The 14,514-nt window shown below is 42.2% G+C and overlaps 1 protein-coding gene across 1 annotated transcript; it reads left to right on the top strand.

Annotated features, from left to right (window-relative positions):
* The first annotated feature begins 12,896 nt into the window (after positions 1-12,896).
* Positions 12,897-13,952, top strand: LOC138883370 (uncharacterized). Its single transcript, XM_070164053.1, has 2 exons — positions 12,897-13,572; positions 13,618-13,952. Exons 1-2 carry the CDS (start codon positions 12,897-12,899, stop codon positions 13,950-13,952), a joined length of 1,011 nt encoding a protein of 336 aa, XP_070020154.1.
* The last annotated feature ends 562 nt before the right edge of the window (positions 13,953-14,514 follow it).

Here is a 14,514-nt window from a genome sequence, read left to right as displayed (position 1 = left end):
AGCTAAATAGGTATGTTTGTAGGGTTTTCTAAATGGGTAAAGAGGCACTAGGGAAGTGACTTACTCCTAAGTGAGTATCTAACGGGATCTAGAACTTAGGGCAATAATGTTATAGTTGGGATCTTGATATAGCTAATCCACGAAGCTACTCACTCTGCACCTATCAGTAGTAAGAGTGACTTTGCCCTAATTGGCTTTCTCAAGCCCAATTGGGTGTTCAATTTGTGCAAGCAATGTTGGCTCAAGTCGGGTATTATAACCCTTAATTGAGGCTATCAATCTCTTGAATAAACCCCAATTCCTTGTTGGCCTGAAATTCCTAGACTTAGTCTCTCTTTCTCCAGAAGAGTCTAAGTCAAAAAGGCACAAATTAGTGTTTGCAACCACTAATTCAACATAGAAAGCATAAATCAGGCCAAATAACAATCACCCATAAACATCTAAGCCCTAAAATAAAAGACCCATTAAATACTCACACTAGGGTTGAGCCACAACCCTAGCTAATAGGTTTAGCTACTCATAATTGAAGAAGAAATCATAGATTGAGATGAAGAATAATCCATAAATTATAATTACAAGATAAGGGACTAAGATTAATTTCTAAGTAAGCTACAAAATTACTCAAAATAGACAAAAACGGTGCTTCACGTGCTCAGATAACATAAGATGACCTAAAAATCTAAAAAAGTAGTATTTATACATAGTCAAATTTTCCAGACAAAAATACCCCTGACGGAGGTACCGCTGATAACAGAAGATGGACCGATGCAGCGGTGAGACTACCGTGGCCGCGGTAAATCAACCACAGACCTTGGTCTTCAACTTTAGCTCAGACTCCAGGCTCTCTGAATCTCTTCTCCGCGGACCACGATAAAAGGACCGCTGTCGAGGTTGGGGTACCGCGGTCGCATAAAAGCACCTCGGACCGCAGTAATTGCAATTCCTCAAATTTTATCTCTCTAAACCTTGCCACCACAGACCGCGATAAAAGGATCGCGGTCACGATGCGTCTTCTGCGGCCGCGGTGGATTTTCCGTTGTAGCGCGTCTTTGAATTGGCTTTGAACTTGTGCAGGTTTCACTCCTTTTTGAGCTGGTTATGACATCCTTGTCTCCTTTTGACCAAACACTGCAAACAAGTATAACATGTTAGCTTTTGGGAATACTTATAGACATTTTAGTCCAAAACTCATGCAAAAAGGAGCATAAAATAGACTAGAATCCCTAGTTATCAACTCCTCTAAACTTAAGCTTTTGCTTGTCCTCAAGCAAACAAAGTAATACCCACCTCCTCAAGATAAAAGAAAGGAAAATTTTAGTTGTCCTAAAGTAACCTCATCAAGAATCAATTGGGACTAACAATAACCCTCAACTCAAATGCATTATCAACAATACACAACCTTTTAGCATCATGGCTATAGTGCGACACAAAAGCATCAAGAGTTGACTCAACTCACCAAGGAAACTCTTTCTGTTACATTAGTCGTTGTGGAACCCAAACTCATACTCCTCAACTTTCCATAAGCAAACCTCACTTTTAGATTGTAGCACTCAGAACGAGGATTGTGGGAAAAACACTCATCTTTCTCAAAGGAAGGTCACAAGTCCGGCTCTAAGTACCATAACCTTGCCCCTTATGTGAGTCACCACTAATGTAAGTTCACCCAACTCAATCCCACATGCACGGAGCATATCTTGAAGAATCTGAATAGTGCGCTCAGACTGTCCATCCGTCTGAGGGTGAAATGTTGTACTCAACTCCACCCGAGTACCCAACTCATGCTAAACGGCCCTCCAGAACCGTGATGTGAACTGAGTACCTCTCTCTGAAATGATGGAAACCAGAATACCATATAGACGAACAATCTCCCGGATATAAATCTCCGCCAATTGCTCCAAAGAATAAGTAGTACACACAGGAATGAAATGAGTGGACTTGGTCAGCCGATCCACAATCACCCAAATAGCATCAAATTTTCTCAAAGTCCGTGGGAGCCCAACTACAAAGTCCATGGTGATCCGCTCCCACTTCCACTCTAGAATCTCTATCTACTAAAGCAACCCACCCGATCTCTGGTGCTCATACTTCACCTACTGACAGTTGAGGCACCGAGCTACAAATCCAACTATATCCTTCTTTATCCGCCTCTACCAGTAGTGTTACCTCAAATCCTGATACATCTTCCCAGCACCCGGATGAATGGAATACCGCGAGCTATGGGCCTCCTCCAGAATCAACTCCCGAAGCCCATCAATATTGGGTACACAAATTCAACCTTGCATCCTCAATACCCCATCATTACCAATAGTCATATCTCTGGCATCCCCATGATGAACCTTGTCCTTGAGGACAAGCAAATGATGGTCATCATACTGTCGCTCCCTGATACGATCAAATAAGGAAGACTGAGATACCACACAAGCTAGAACCCGACTGGGCTCTGAAAGATCCAATCTCACAAACTGGCTGGCTAAGGCCCAAATATCCATCACCATATACCTCTCCGATGCTGGTAAATAAGCCAAACTCTCTGTCCGATGACTCAAAGCATCGGCCACCACATTGGCCTTGCTCGGATGATACAATATAGTGATGTCGTAGTCCTTCAGCAACTCTAACCACCTCCTCTAGTGCAAATTTAGATCCTTTTGCTTGAACAAGTGCTGTAAGCTTCGATGGTCAGTATAAATCTCACAGGGAACCCCATATAATAATGGCACCAAATCTTCAGGGCGTGAACAATGGCAGCTAACTCAAGGTCGTGAACAGGGTAGTTCTTCTCATGTATCTTCAACTGTCTGGACGCGTAGGCAATCACCCTACCGTCATGCATCAACACCGCTCGGAGACCAACCCTCGAGACATCACAATAGACCGTATAAGACCCCGAACTTGTAGGCGGTATCAAGATTGGGGTTGTGGTCAAAGCTGTCTTGAGCTTCTGAAATCTCGCCTCACACTGGAACGGAGAACCCTTCTTGGTCAACCTGGTCATAGGGGCTGCAATCGATGAAAACCCCTCCACAAAACGACGGTAGTAGCCCGCCAAACCAAGGAAATTGCGGATCTCGGTAGCTGAGGATGGTCTGGGCCAAATCTGCATGGCCTCTATCTTCTTCGGATCCACCTGAATACCCTCACTCGATACAACATGGCCTAAGAATGCCACTGAATCCAACCAAAACTCACATTTCGAGAACTTAGCATTTAACTTCTTCTCTCTCAAAGTCTGAAGCATAGCCCTCAGGTGCTGCTCATGATCTTCCCGACTCCAGGAATACATCACAATATCATTAATAAAGACAATGATGAACTAGTTAAGATACGGCCGGAACACACTGTACATCAAATGCATAAAGGCTGCTGGGGCATTGGTCAGCCCAAATGACATAACAAGGAACTCGTAATGACCATACCGAGTCTTGAAAGCAGTCTTTGGGATATCTGGCTCCCGAATCTTCAACTGATGGTAACCTTAGCGCAAATCAATCTTAGAAAACACCTGTGCGCCCTGAAGCTGGTCAAACAAATCATCAATACAATACAAAGGATGAAGGTTCTTCACTATAACCTTGTTCAACTGGCGATAATCAATACACATACGCATAGAACCATTCTTTTTCTTCACAAACAAGACAGGAGCACCCCAAGGTGATACACTAGGCCGAATAAAACCCTTATCAAGCAATTCCTGTAACTGATCCTTCAACTCCTTCAACTCAGGAGGAGCCATACGATACGGAGAATTAGAAATAGACTGAGTGCCCGGCAATAGATCAATACCAAAATCAATATCTCTATCAGGCGACATGCCCGAAAGATCAGCTGGATATTGGGACTGAATCAACTGAAGGGGTATCAATACTGACATCTCTCACATAAGCTAAATGTGTGTCACACCCTTTCTCAACCATACACTGAGCTTTAAGAAAAGAAATAACTCTACTGGGAGTGTGATCTAAAGTACCCTTCCACTCAACACACGGTACACCTGGCATAGCCAGCGTCACAATTTTGGCGTGATAATCAAGTATAACATAATGGGGTGAAAACCAGTCCATGCCCAAGATAATGTCAAAATCTACCATGCTGAGCAACAATAAATCGGCTCTGGTCTCAAAACCACTAAGAGCAACCAAACACGACCGTTAAATGCGGTCCACAACAAGAAAATCTCCCACAGGAGTAAAAACATAAATAGGGGAACTCAAAGAATTCCGAGATACACCCAAATGCGGAGTAAAATAAGAAGACACATAAGAATAAGTGAAGCCTGGATCGAATAGAACCGATGCATCTCTGTGACAAACCAGTATAATACCTGTAATGACAGAATCAGAGGCAACAACCTCGGTACGGGCAGGAAGAGCATAGTATCTAGCCTGGCCTCCCCCTCTAGGGCGACCTCTACCTTCCCGACCTCCACCTCTGGCTGGCGGTGCAGGTGGGGTAGCTACTGGAGCTATAACAATAGCTTGAGAACTCTGCGGGGCACGCTGTGGCTGAGAAGTGTGTGGAGGTGCACCCCTCCCAAGTTTGGGTCAATCCCTCACCATATGACGTGTGTCACCACACTCAAAACAATCTTTAGGAGGACGTGGTGGCTTTGACTGGCTCGGGCCAGGTCTGTTGGACTGACATCTGAAAGTACCCCGCGTAGGAGGCGCGCTAGATACTAGTGGTGTATAATAAGGCTCCTGAGGTCTAAGAGGAGCCGGAACACCACTGGCTGCAGGAAGAGCTGAATGAGCAGGGCGACTCATATAACCCCTACCATGACGACCTGCTGCTGGGGCACGGGCACCAGAGAAATGGCCCGACTCTCGAGACCTCTTGGCCTTCCTCTCCTCTCTCTCCCTAGCATGCATACCCTCAATCCTCCTAGCAATGCTCACGACATGCTAATAAGAAATATCCATCTCTAACTTACGAGCCATTCTAGACCTGATGCTAGGAATAAGGCCCTCAATAAACCGACGAACCCTCTCGCGAATAGTAGAAACCAAGGCTGGTGCATGCCTAGCCTAACTGGTGTAATCGACAGCATACTCTGAGATAGTCATAGTACCCTAGCGCAAATGGTCAAACTCTGCACGCCATATGTCTCTGAGGCTCCTAGGGACATACTCTCTCAGGAACAAATCTGAAAACTAAGTCCAAGACAGTGAAGCAGCCTCATCCGGACTATCTAACTCATAGGTGAGCCACCACTCAAAGGCGGCTCTTGGAAGCTAGAAAGTAGTGAAGGAAACCCCGTTCGATCCTGATATACCCATGGTACGGAGAATGCGATAACTCTCATCTAGAAATGACAGAGCATCCTCCGATGCTAGACCGCTAAATATAGGAGGCTTGTACCTCTTGAACCTCTGAAGCCTCAACTGCTCCTCCTCGGAAGCCGCTGACCTATCCTCGGGATGAACTGGCACTGCAGGCGGTACATGAATAATATCAGGGACCTGCTCAACATGCACTCGCTGCTCAGGAGTACGGGCGGCGAGAGTCTGTGCTCCTCCCTTGACCTGAGATGTAGCTGCAGCAAGGGGAAGCAACCCTGCCTGAGCCAGAGTGGTGTACATGCTCATGAACTGTGCCAGAGTCTCCTGAAGAGCTGGAGTAGTAGTAGCAGTAGGCATGTCAGGTTCCTGGACTCTGGTTGGAACTGCTGGTGGTACCTCGGCGGCAGCTTGCACAGGTGCTCTGGCTGCACCACGTGCACGTCCTCGGCCTCTACCCCAACCCTGGCCTCTAACGGCTGTAGTAGGGGGCGCGGGTGCCTGATCATCTCGGGTAACACGTGTCCTTACCATCTGTGAGAGAATAGAAGACAGAAGTTTAGAATTGTGATGTCAAAATATCACATGACAAGGAAATCAAATGAAGTGGAATTTTTCTAATAGTTACATAGCCTCTCGTAGATAAGCACAGACGTCTCCGTACCGATCAGCAAGACTCTAATAAACCGGCTTATGATCCATGACTCCTATGAACCTAGAGCTCTAATACCAACTTGTCACGACCCTGGTTCGCCCTCCGTGAACCATCATGACGACACCTAGTCCTCTACAACTAGGTAAGCCTAAATTGCGGAAGATAACCAAAATTCGGAATATAAATAAATTAAAGCAGAATGAAGAGTGATAAAAACAGTGTTAAAAAGTGCCGCTCGGCATACACAACACAACATTTCTCGGAACCAAGTACACTATCCCAAAACCCGGAAACTCACGGAACCACAAGCCTTTAGAATATCTAACAGTCTAACCCAAGAATATCTAACAAACAAGAAAATACAGAAGGGCAATGTTTAGCAGCTAGAATAAAAAGGGACTTCTCGGTCTATGAACGCGACAGATGTACCTCGAAGTCTCTAGAGTATTCGCCTCCCTCAAGGATGGTAGGCCTGAGTAGCGGTACCTGGATCTGTACATGAAAAACATGTACAGAAGGGACATGAGTACACCATAACGGTACTAAGTAAGTGCCAAGCCTAACCTCGGTTGGGTAGGGACGAGGAAGGTCAGGGCCCTACTGAGGTTAAATAAAATATAAAGATCAACAGTTTAGAATAGAACAATATAAATAAGCACAACAGTAAAATAACACAAGATGTACAGACAACAGCAACTATACAAAAACAAGGTAAACACGGAAAGGAAATACAGCTCAGCACCAATAATAACAATTGGGGGTCTCCCAGGATACCGTCCTGTAGTCCCATATGTACATATCTAATGGATCTCCCGGGATCCCGTCCCGTAGTCCAACTCATAGTGCGTAGGGATCTACCGGAATCCCATTCCATAGTCCCAAATATAAATACCCAGTACTGGGGGAATCTACCGGGTGCATTTCCGTAGTTCCATATAACTGTGCAGGGGGATCTACCGGAATCCCACATCCGTAGTCCCAAAATAAACAGACAAGGGGGAGCTACCGGAACCCCACATCCGTAGTCCCAAAATAAATATACAGCAGCAACAGGAAAATATATAGAAATGGCAAGACTTCATATTAAGGCAACAAGTGATTCTAGCCTAGCATGTTGCACAGAATTCAAGTAAGGTAGGTTGAGCAAATAAGGTAATTAAGTCACTTAGACATGCTCTCCTAAGCTAACAATAGGCTTAATAATGCAAGTGATAAAAATAGGAAAGGAAACATACTATTAATTACTTAAAGAAAACCGGATTTGCAACAATTAGCACAAGTACACACTCGTCACCTCACGTACAAGGCATTTCAATTACCAAATATACCAATCCTAAGGGGAAGGTCCCCCACACAAGGTTAGACAAGCCACTTACCTCGAACCGGCTCAAAATCAACTCGAAACCACGTTCTTGCCACGAGTACTCGACTCCAAATGACTCAAATCTATTCAATTCAATTGCATAATGTAAATAGCACTTCAAGTAACCGATTCTACAATTAAATTCTAAGCTAATACACGAAATTATTTAAAATGACCAAAACGCCCCTCGGTCCCACATCTCAGAATCGGGTAAAATTTATATTTTCAGAAACCTCGCACTCTCACGAGTTCAGTCATACCAAAAGTACCAAAATCGGACCTCGATTTGTCCCTTAAATTATCACTCAAAGGTCTCCAATTAGACAAGCCCTAACCCCCCCAATTACCACTGATTTTCCTTAATTTTTCATGCTTAAATTGATAAAAATCACTCCAATAACGAGTTTAGGGACCAAAGACCTTACCCCAATGAACTCCTCTGAAAATCCCTCTTGAAAAGTGCTCCCCAAGCTTCTTCCCGTTTTGAAAAGATGAAAAATGGCTAAATTTCGCGAAGGCAAGAATTTATATGTTCTGCCCCACATTTGCGGCCCTGCGGTCCCGCTTCTGCGGAGCCAAGGTCGCACCTGCAACATTTCATTAAAGAGGGACTTCCGCACCTGCGACTACCTTACCGCAGATGCGGTGCCGCTTCTGCGGTTACCTGACCGCATCTGCGGTCGACTCCCTTCTCGCCTCAATCCGCTTCTGTGACCTCTGAGCCGCTTCTGCGGCGCCGCACCTGCAGAACCCCAACCGCAGGTGCGGTTATGACAGAACCAGCAGCTGAAGCTGCAACTCGAACTCCAAAATCTTTCCGTCAACCATTTGAATTCATCCCGAGGCCTCCGGGACCTCAACCAAACATACCAACCAATCCTAAAACATCATTCAAACTTATTCCAACCTTCGAAACACTCAAAACAACATCAAAACACCTATTTTCGTCGGATTCAAGCCTAAGAATTCCAAAAACTCTAAGAATACACTTTCGATCAAAAAGACTATCAAACCTCGTCCGAATGACCTGAAATTTTGCACACACGTCAAACACTACGGAGCTACTCCAACTTCCGGAATTCCATTCCGACCCTCGGATCAAAATCTCACTATCGGACCGGAAACTTCAAAAATTCAACTTTCGGCATTTCAAGCCTAAATTAGCTACGAACCTCCAAAACATAATCCGAATACGCTCCTAAACCCTAAATCACCCAACGGAGCTAACGGAACCATCGGATTTCCATTCAGAGGTCGTCTTCACACTGTTCCGTCTACGATCAACTTTCCAACACTTAAGCTCCCATTTAGGGATTAAGTGTCCCAAAACTCTCCAAAACTCAAAACCGAACGTCCCGGAAAATCAAAATAGCAGAAATAAACTCGGGGAAAGAACTTAATAGGGGATCAGGGCGTAAATTCTTAAGACGACCGGCCGGGTCGTCACAACTTGCTGCACATTCTTTCCCTCCTCATTCATCACATGATCATGCTCATTGAGCAATGCTTCAAACGAGTTAGAAAACTCTATATTCTTTGATGTTATGACCTGGTCTTTCAGACATGGAGATCTCCTATTTTTAGGCGATCGATGCGTCACTGCTTGCTGCTGATTAGCAGGTGATTGAGCAACAACTGTCCGGTCCTCTCCAGCTATATTGTTTAATGTTCCATCTCCCATACCTATCTTCTTTGGCCCATCTTAGAATTAGAGCTATTCCTCAAGCCAACTGTTGCTATTTGCTGCTGCCCTGATGGTACAAAAGCGTGTGCATTTCGGCTTAAACCTTTCTTGCATTAACTCCTTCACGTTCCTGCCCCTCACCATTTGTTTGCCTTTGTATCCTGCAAAGAAGTAATTCGGTGTAGTTGTTTGGTCTGAATTTCTTGCACTGTTAAATGCAAATTTAAAAACCAAACAATGTTCTGCCGTATATATCACTGTCCAGCACCCAATAGTCATGAATTTGTTGCATTTTGATGTCCATATTTCGAGCATAATCATTTGCTGATCTTGTAGTGCTATTCCCAGATTGTGCTCGTTTTGTCTTCTACCTGATGACACTGATGAGCTGCTCCAATTTCTGCATTGCCATTTTCCTGTATGACCATCTGAAAAGCACTTCCTCGTCCAAAGGCTGGTGAATATGTGCCAGTTATGAATTTGGCAACCCTTCGATTCTTGTGTTGTGCATCTGTTTGCTAGGTTGATTGCCTTTCTTGACATGATAGAGCATTGTACCTGAAAAATGCCATGCCAAAACTCCCTCCTAATGCTACAGAAACCTAGCCAATTCCAGTGGAAATATATTGTAACGCTTGTGTCTACCCCAGCTTCACTCCCGTTGGAATGAGTACAAAGTACTAATACCACCAACTGAGAATTAGGCAAAGGATAGGGCATGACACCATTGTCATTTCCTGCCTAAAAGACCATTAGATCGATGTACAAAATATGCCTGCCTAAACTGAGGAGGCAGGACATTCTGTTTTCCTCATAGTCCTTACAACAACAACAACAACCCAGTGTAATCCCATTTAGTGGAGTCTGGGGAGGGTAGTGTGTACGCAGACCTTACCCCTACCCTAGGGTAGAGAGACTGTTTCCAAAATAGACACCCGGCATCTTTCCCTCCAAGAACTTCTCACCTTGCTCTTGGGGAGACTCGAACTCACAACCTCTCAGTTGGAAGTGGGGTTGCTTACCATCGGAGCAACCCCTCTTGTCCTTGTGTTGTTTATTTTTGTCTTCTCCAGTAGCTGCTGTGATTTCCAACATTACATAGTAGTTCTGCACTGACCTTGCCTGGCTCCCTGTATGTGTTATTGGAGTCCCGTTGAAAATTAAGCTGATCCATAAAAAAGCACCATCTCCCATCTGCTTACTATCTTTATCTGTGCGCCAGTTGATGAACCAGTGCATTTTGAAGGCAGATTTGTATGTGACCCATAGGTTCTCATTGCCTAAATTTAGTTGCTTCCCTTCCTGTACAGGTGAGGTGTTAAGTTGCATTTGGTTTTCTACTCCAAACACCTCCTTTGCTTTTGTTTTAGCTTTCCAAAAGTACCTGCTTAGCATATTATTTCCGGGCAGCAAAGTACTCCTTCTCGCTTCTATGCTTGTGCCTAACTTTAACTTCCTTCCAGTGGAATGAGTGCATAGCACTAATACCACCAACTGAAATTTCATCAAAGTGTAGGGCATAGACACAGTAACATTCCCTGCAAAAAAGAACACAATGTTAGTGAATAAATTCATCACCATGCTCTCCTCCGAACGGATTTGATCATGGTGAAGCCATGTGTACTCCCTAGATGAATCACCCTCAGAAATATGGCGTTCACTTGTGTAAATTCCATTTGTCTTCTCTTCTATATTTCTTTCCTCCATATGGATTTGAGCATGATAACCCCATGTGCTTCCAAAAATCCTTATGCTCCATCTGTGTGTTGTTGTATTTATTGTATGGCACCATCCTTTGGATGTACTGAGATTTATTCCCAATACCTTCATCACTCTCTGATGCCAAAAAAAGACCTTGCCATGTAGCAAAATTCTGGGCAGCTTTCTCGCGTATCTCCAGTGGTGCAAATTCCATGTTATATCAGTTGTTCGATTCCATAAACCACTGGAGCCTATCCATATATTCTTGCTTGAGCTCACCCCTGACTTTACCATATGGGAATGAGCACATAGTGCTAATACCACCCATAGAAGTTCAGTCAGTTGGTGAGAAGTGTTTACAGCACCGATCCCTGCAAAAAAGAAAACAATGTTAGTGAAAAAATAGTGTACTTTGATCTCCTCTATGCAGATTTGATCCCAGTATTCCCATTGATCTCCTTCCTTCCCTTTGGCATCCATCTGGTTCTTCTTTAGCTCTTGGCAGCCTTCACTCTCAAATAAGGACATTGTAATTTATCTGCATTCACAATTCTTCGACCTTGTGCGTCAAGCTGTGCAAATCCATGAGCCTCAAAATCCCCACTATCCCGTGAATGGTTGGCTAAATGATCTGCTAGGCAATTGCCTTCCCTCAAAATATGAGACACTTGAACCTCGCATTCCTCCATTAGCATTTTGATCTCCTCAATATACTCATTCAGATTCCAAGGAGCTAACCACTTTCCTTGTAATACATTATTTAGGAGCATAGAATCTGTCTGCAACATAACATGTGTTACTCGATGGGTAACACAGTATCTCATAGCATCCAAAATTGCAATAGCCTCTGCCTCATTATTTGTAGTCTGTGTTATCTCCCTTCCTGCTGCAAAAATTACATCTCCCTCTTCATCTCTTAACACATAGCCTATGGAACTCCTTCCAGAATCACCCCTACTCGCACCATCAGTATTCACCTTAATCCATCCTCCAGTAGGAAACTCCCATATAACTTTTGTTACTTTCAAAGCTGGAGTATATTGCTCAAGTTTTGTATTAATTCAGGCCATTTGTGAGGCACATTTTGCATACTAGGCTTTCTTAGTTTGACAAGAGATTGTAAGGTAGTCGAAATTTGATGTATCACTCTACTGATTCTAACCACCTCTCCATATTTCTGACTGTTCCTTCTTTTCCATAGCTCCCACACGATGATCGCAGGTAATGCTTGTAGAATAGGCTGCAGTCGTGGTATAACTTTTGCTGTCCAACACTTGACTATTGCCTGGTGTAGTGTCAAACTCTCCATACTGATTCCTGCGTTTGTTAGAAAATAAGTCCACACTTTTGTAGCTGCCACTGATGTGAAAAACAGATGTGGAGTTTAAGCTTATTTTTACTGACGATATAAAAAATATTTATATATAAATCTTGTTTGGGAAAGAACAAATGTAGATTTGAAGAACATTAAGCTTGCTAAAACTTTTTATTTGAGAAAAGAGCATTTGGCTTGACTGAAATGAAATAACATAAAGCTTTGAACTCTTTGTGTGAAATTGGACATTAAGGAGGAGGAACATGGTTTGGAGAAACTTGGATTTGTATGTTTCTAATATCAATTCAGCTAATTCAGTTAGTGATATTGAACTTTATCCGAAAGATTTGGTATATTTGGTTTGACATTTCAGTATTAGTGACTCAGTCTTAGTTGTGCAAATAGATTACACTAATGTCATATTCATTATCTGTTGCTTTCACTCGATATGTACTTAACTGAGATACTCACTCTGAATTTTTCAGTTTCTCTACTTGAATTTTTAGTTGTTCACTTAAAATTCTTTCACATTCTTTTCCTTGATTGGTTATTTTGTTTCCTGAAATAACACTATTTTTTTAATCAACAATCACACTATAAGAGCATCAATGCAGAGTGATTTTTTTTAGTTTCCCTGATTTGTAGATTATTTATAAAATCCTTACAAAAAATATTCTCAATTTTCAAAAGTACTAAAAATTTAACATATTTATTCATCCTTTATTGTAAAAATTAAGGCTGTTACATGGGATATAGGTCAGTGAAATGGTGGATGTGAGAAATTATTCAAACATATTATAAAAATAATCTTCGAAAGGCTTATGTTCATTTCTTGTTCATTGCCCTACTAATAATTTTTGGTTGACTATATATGTATATCAATTTCGTGTATACACCAGATTATGATACCTGATAAGCAATGGATGGAACTTATTCATGATCGACTTGATAACACTTACATACTTGGGGTGGAGAACTTTCTGGATTATGCTTTTAAAATATTGGGAGAAACACGCGAAATACGTTGTCCATGCGTCAAATGTTGTAATGCAATTTCAGGAACACACGAGCTGGTTAGATCACATTTAATAGTACATGGAATAGTCCAAAATTATATCCTTTGGTATCACCATGAGGAGAGATTAGGTGAGTCTTCTTCTGATTATGAATTTGTAGGTGATAAGATTAATGAAGAGGGTGATGGTGGGGATGAATTACATGAAATTTTAAGAGATTTATATCCCACTTTTGAAGGAGATAATATAAACAATGATGGTGATGGGAAGTTTGAGGAGGAACCAAATATTGAAGCAAAAAGATTCTATAGGATCTTAAAAGATTTTGAGCAACCATTGTACCAAGATTCAAAAGTTTCTAAACTTTCTACTTTGGTAAAGTTGCTTCATATCAAAAGTATTGGTAATTGGAGTAACACATCATTTACAATGTTGTTGAAGCCCTTGAAGGAAGATTTATTACCGGATGGATCAAACTTGCCATATTCCTATTACGAAGCAAAGAAGTTAATTCGGCACCTAGGGCTTTCTTACAAGAAGATTGATGCATGTAAGAATGATTGTATGTTATACTAGAATGATGATAAGTCTCTTGAGTCTTGCGAAGTTTGTGGTGCATCTAGATGGAAGGAGGATAAACGTAGCGGGGAAACCAAATTTAAAAGTGGGAAAAAGATACCATACAAGATTTTACATTATTTTTCTCTAAAGCCAAGACTTCAAAGATTATTTATGTCCTCGAAAATATCTACTCTGATGAGATGGCACCATGACAAAAGATTTGATGATGGAATAATGAGGCACCCAGCTGATTTAATAACATGGAAAACGTTTGATGAACTTCATCAATCTTTTGCATCCGAGCCTCGTAATATTCGACTTGGACTTGCTAGCGATGGTTTTCAAGCATTTGGAAATTCTAAAACTCCATATAGCATTTAACCTGTGGTAATTATTCCTTATAATTTACAACCTTGGCTATGCATGAAGAAAGAAAATTTTATTTTGTCAATGATTATTCCTGATCCTGAGAGTCCTGGAGATGCTATTGATGTCTATCTCCAGCCTTTGATAGAGGAATTAAAGGAATTGTGGGAATCTAGAGTGGACACCTTTGATGCGTCAACTAAACAAAACTTTGTGTTACATGCATCTTTATTGTGGACCATTAATGACTTTCCCGCTTATGCAAATTTGTCTGAATGGAGTACAAAGGGAAAACTAGCGTGCCCATGCTGCAATAAAGAAACTCACTCAATTAGGTTACAAAATTGTAAAAAACAGTGCTATATGGGCCATAGACGCTTTCTTCCTCTTAATCACAAAATGGAGGAATGATAAAGCATCATTTGATGGCACTAAGGAGAAAAGATTACCACCAAAATATTTGTCTGGTGATGATATAATTGATCAAGTGGCTGATTTAGATGGGTTACAACTAACAAAGGATACAAAGAAGAAGATTAAAATATCACATAAGAGTAGGGGTGATAATTGGAATAAG

Source organism: Nicotiana sylvestris, chromosome 12, assembly GCF_000393655.2.
Source record: "Nicotiana sylvestris chromosome 12, ASM39365v2, whole genome shotgun sequence".
Classification (NCBI taxonomy): domain Eukaryota; kingdom Viridiplantae; phylum Streptophyta; class Magnoliopsida; order Solanales; family Solanaceae; genus Nicotiana; species Nicotiana sylvestris.
The sequence above is the reverse complement of the archived record's forward strand: the minus strand, read 5'-3'. Positions and strand labels throughout refer to the sequence as shown.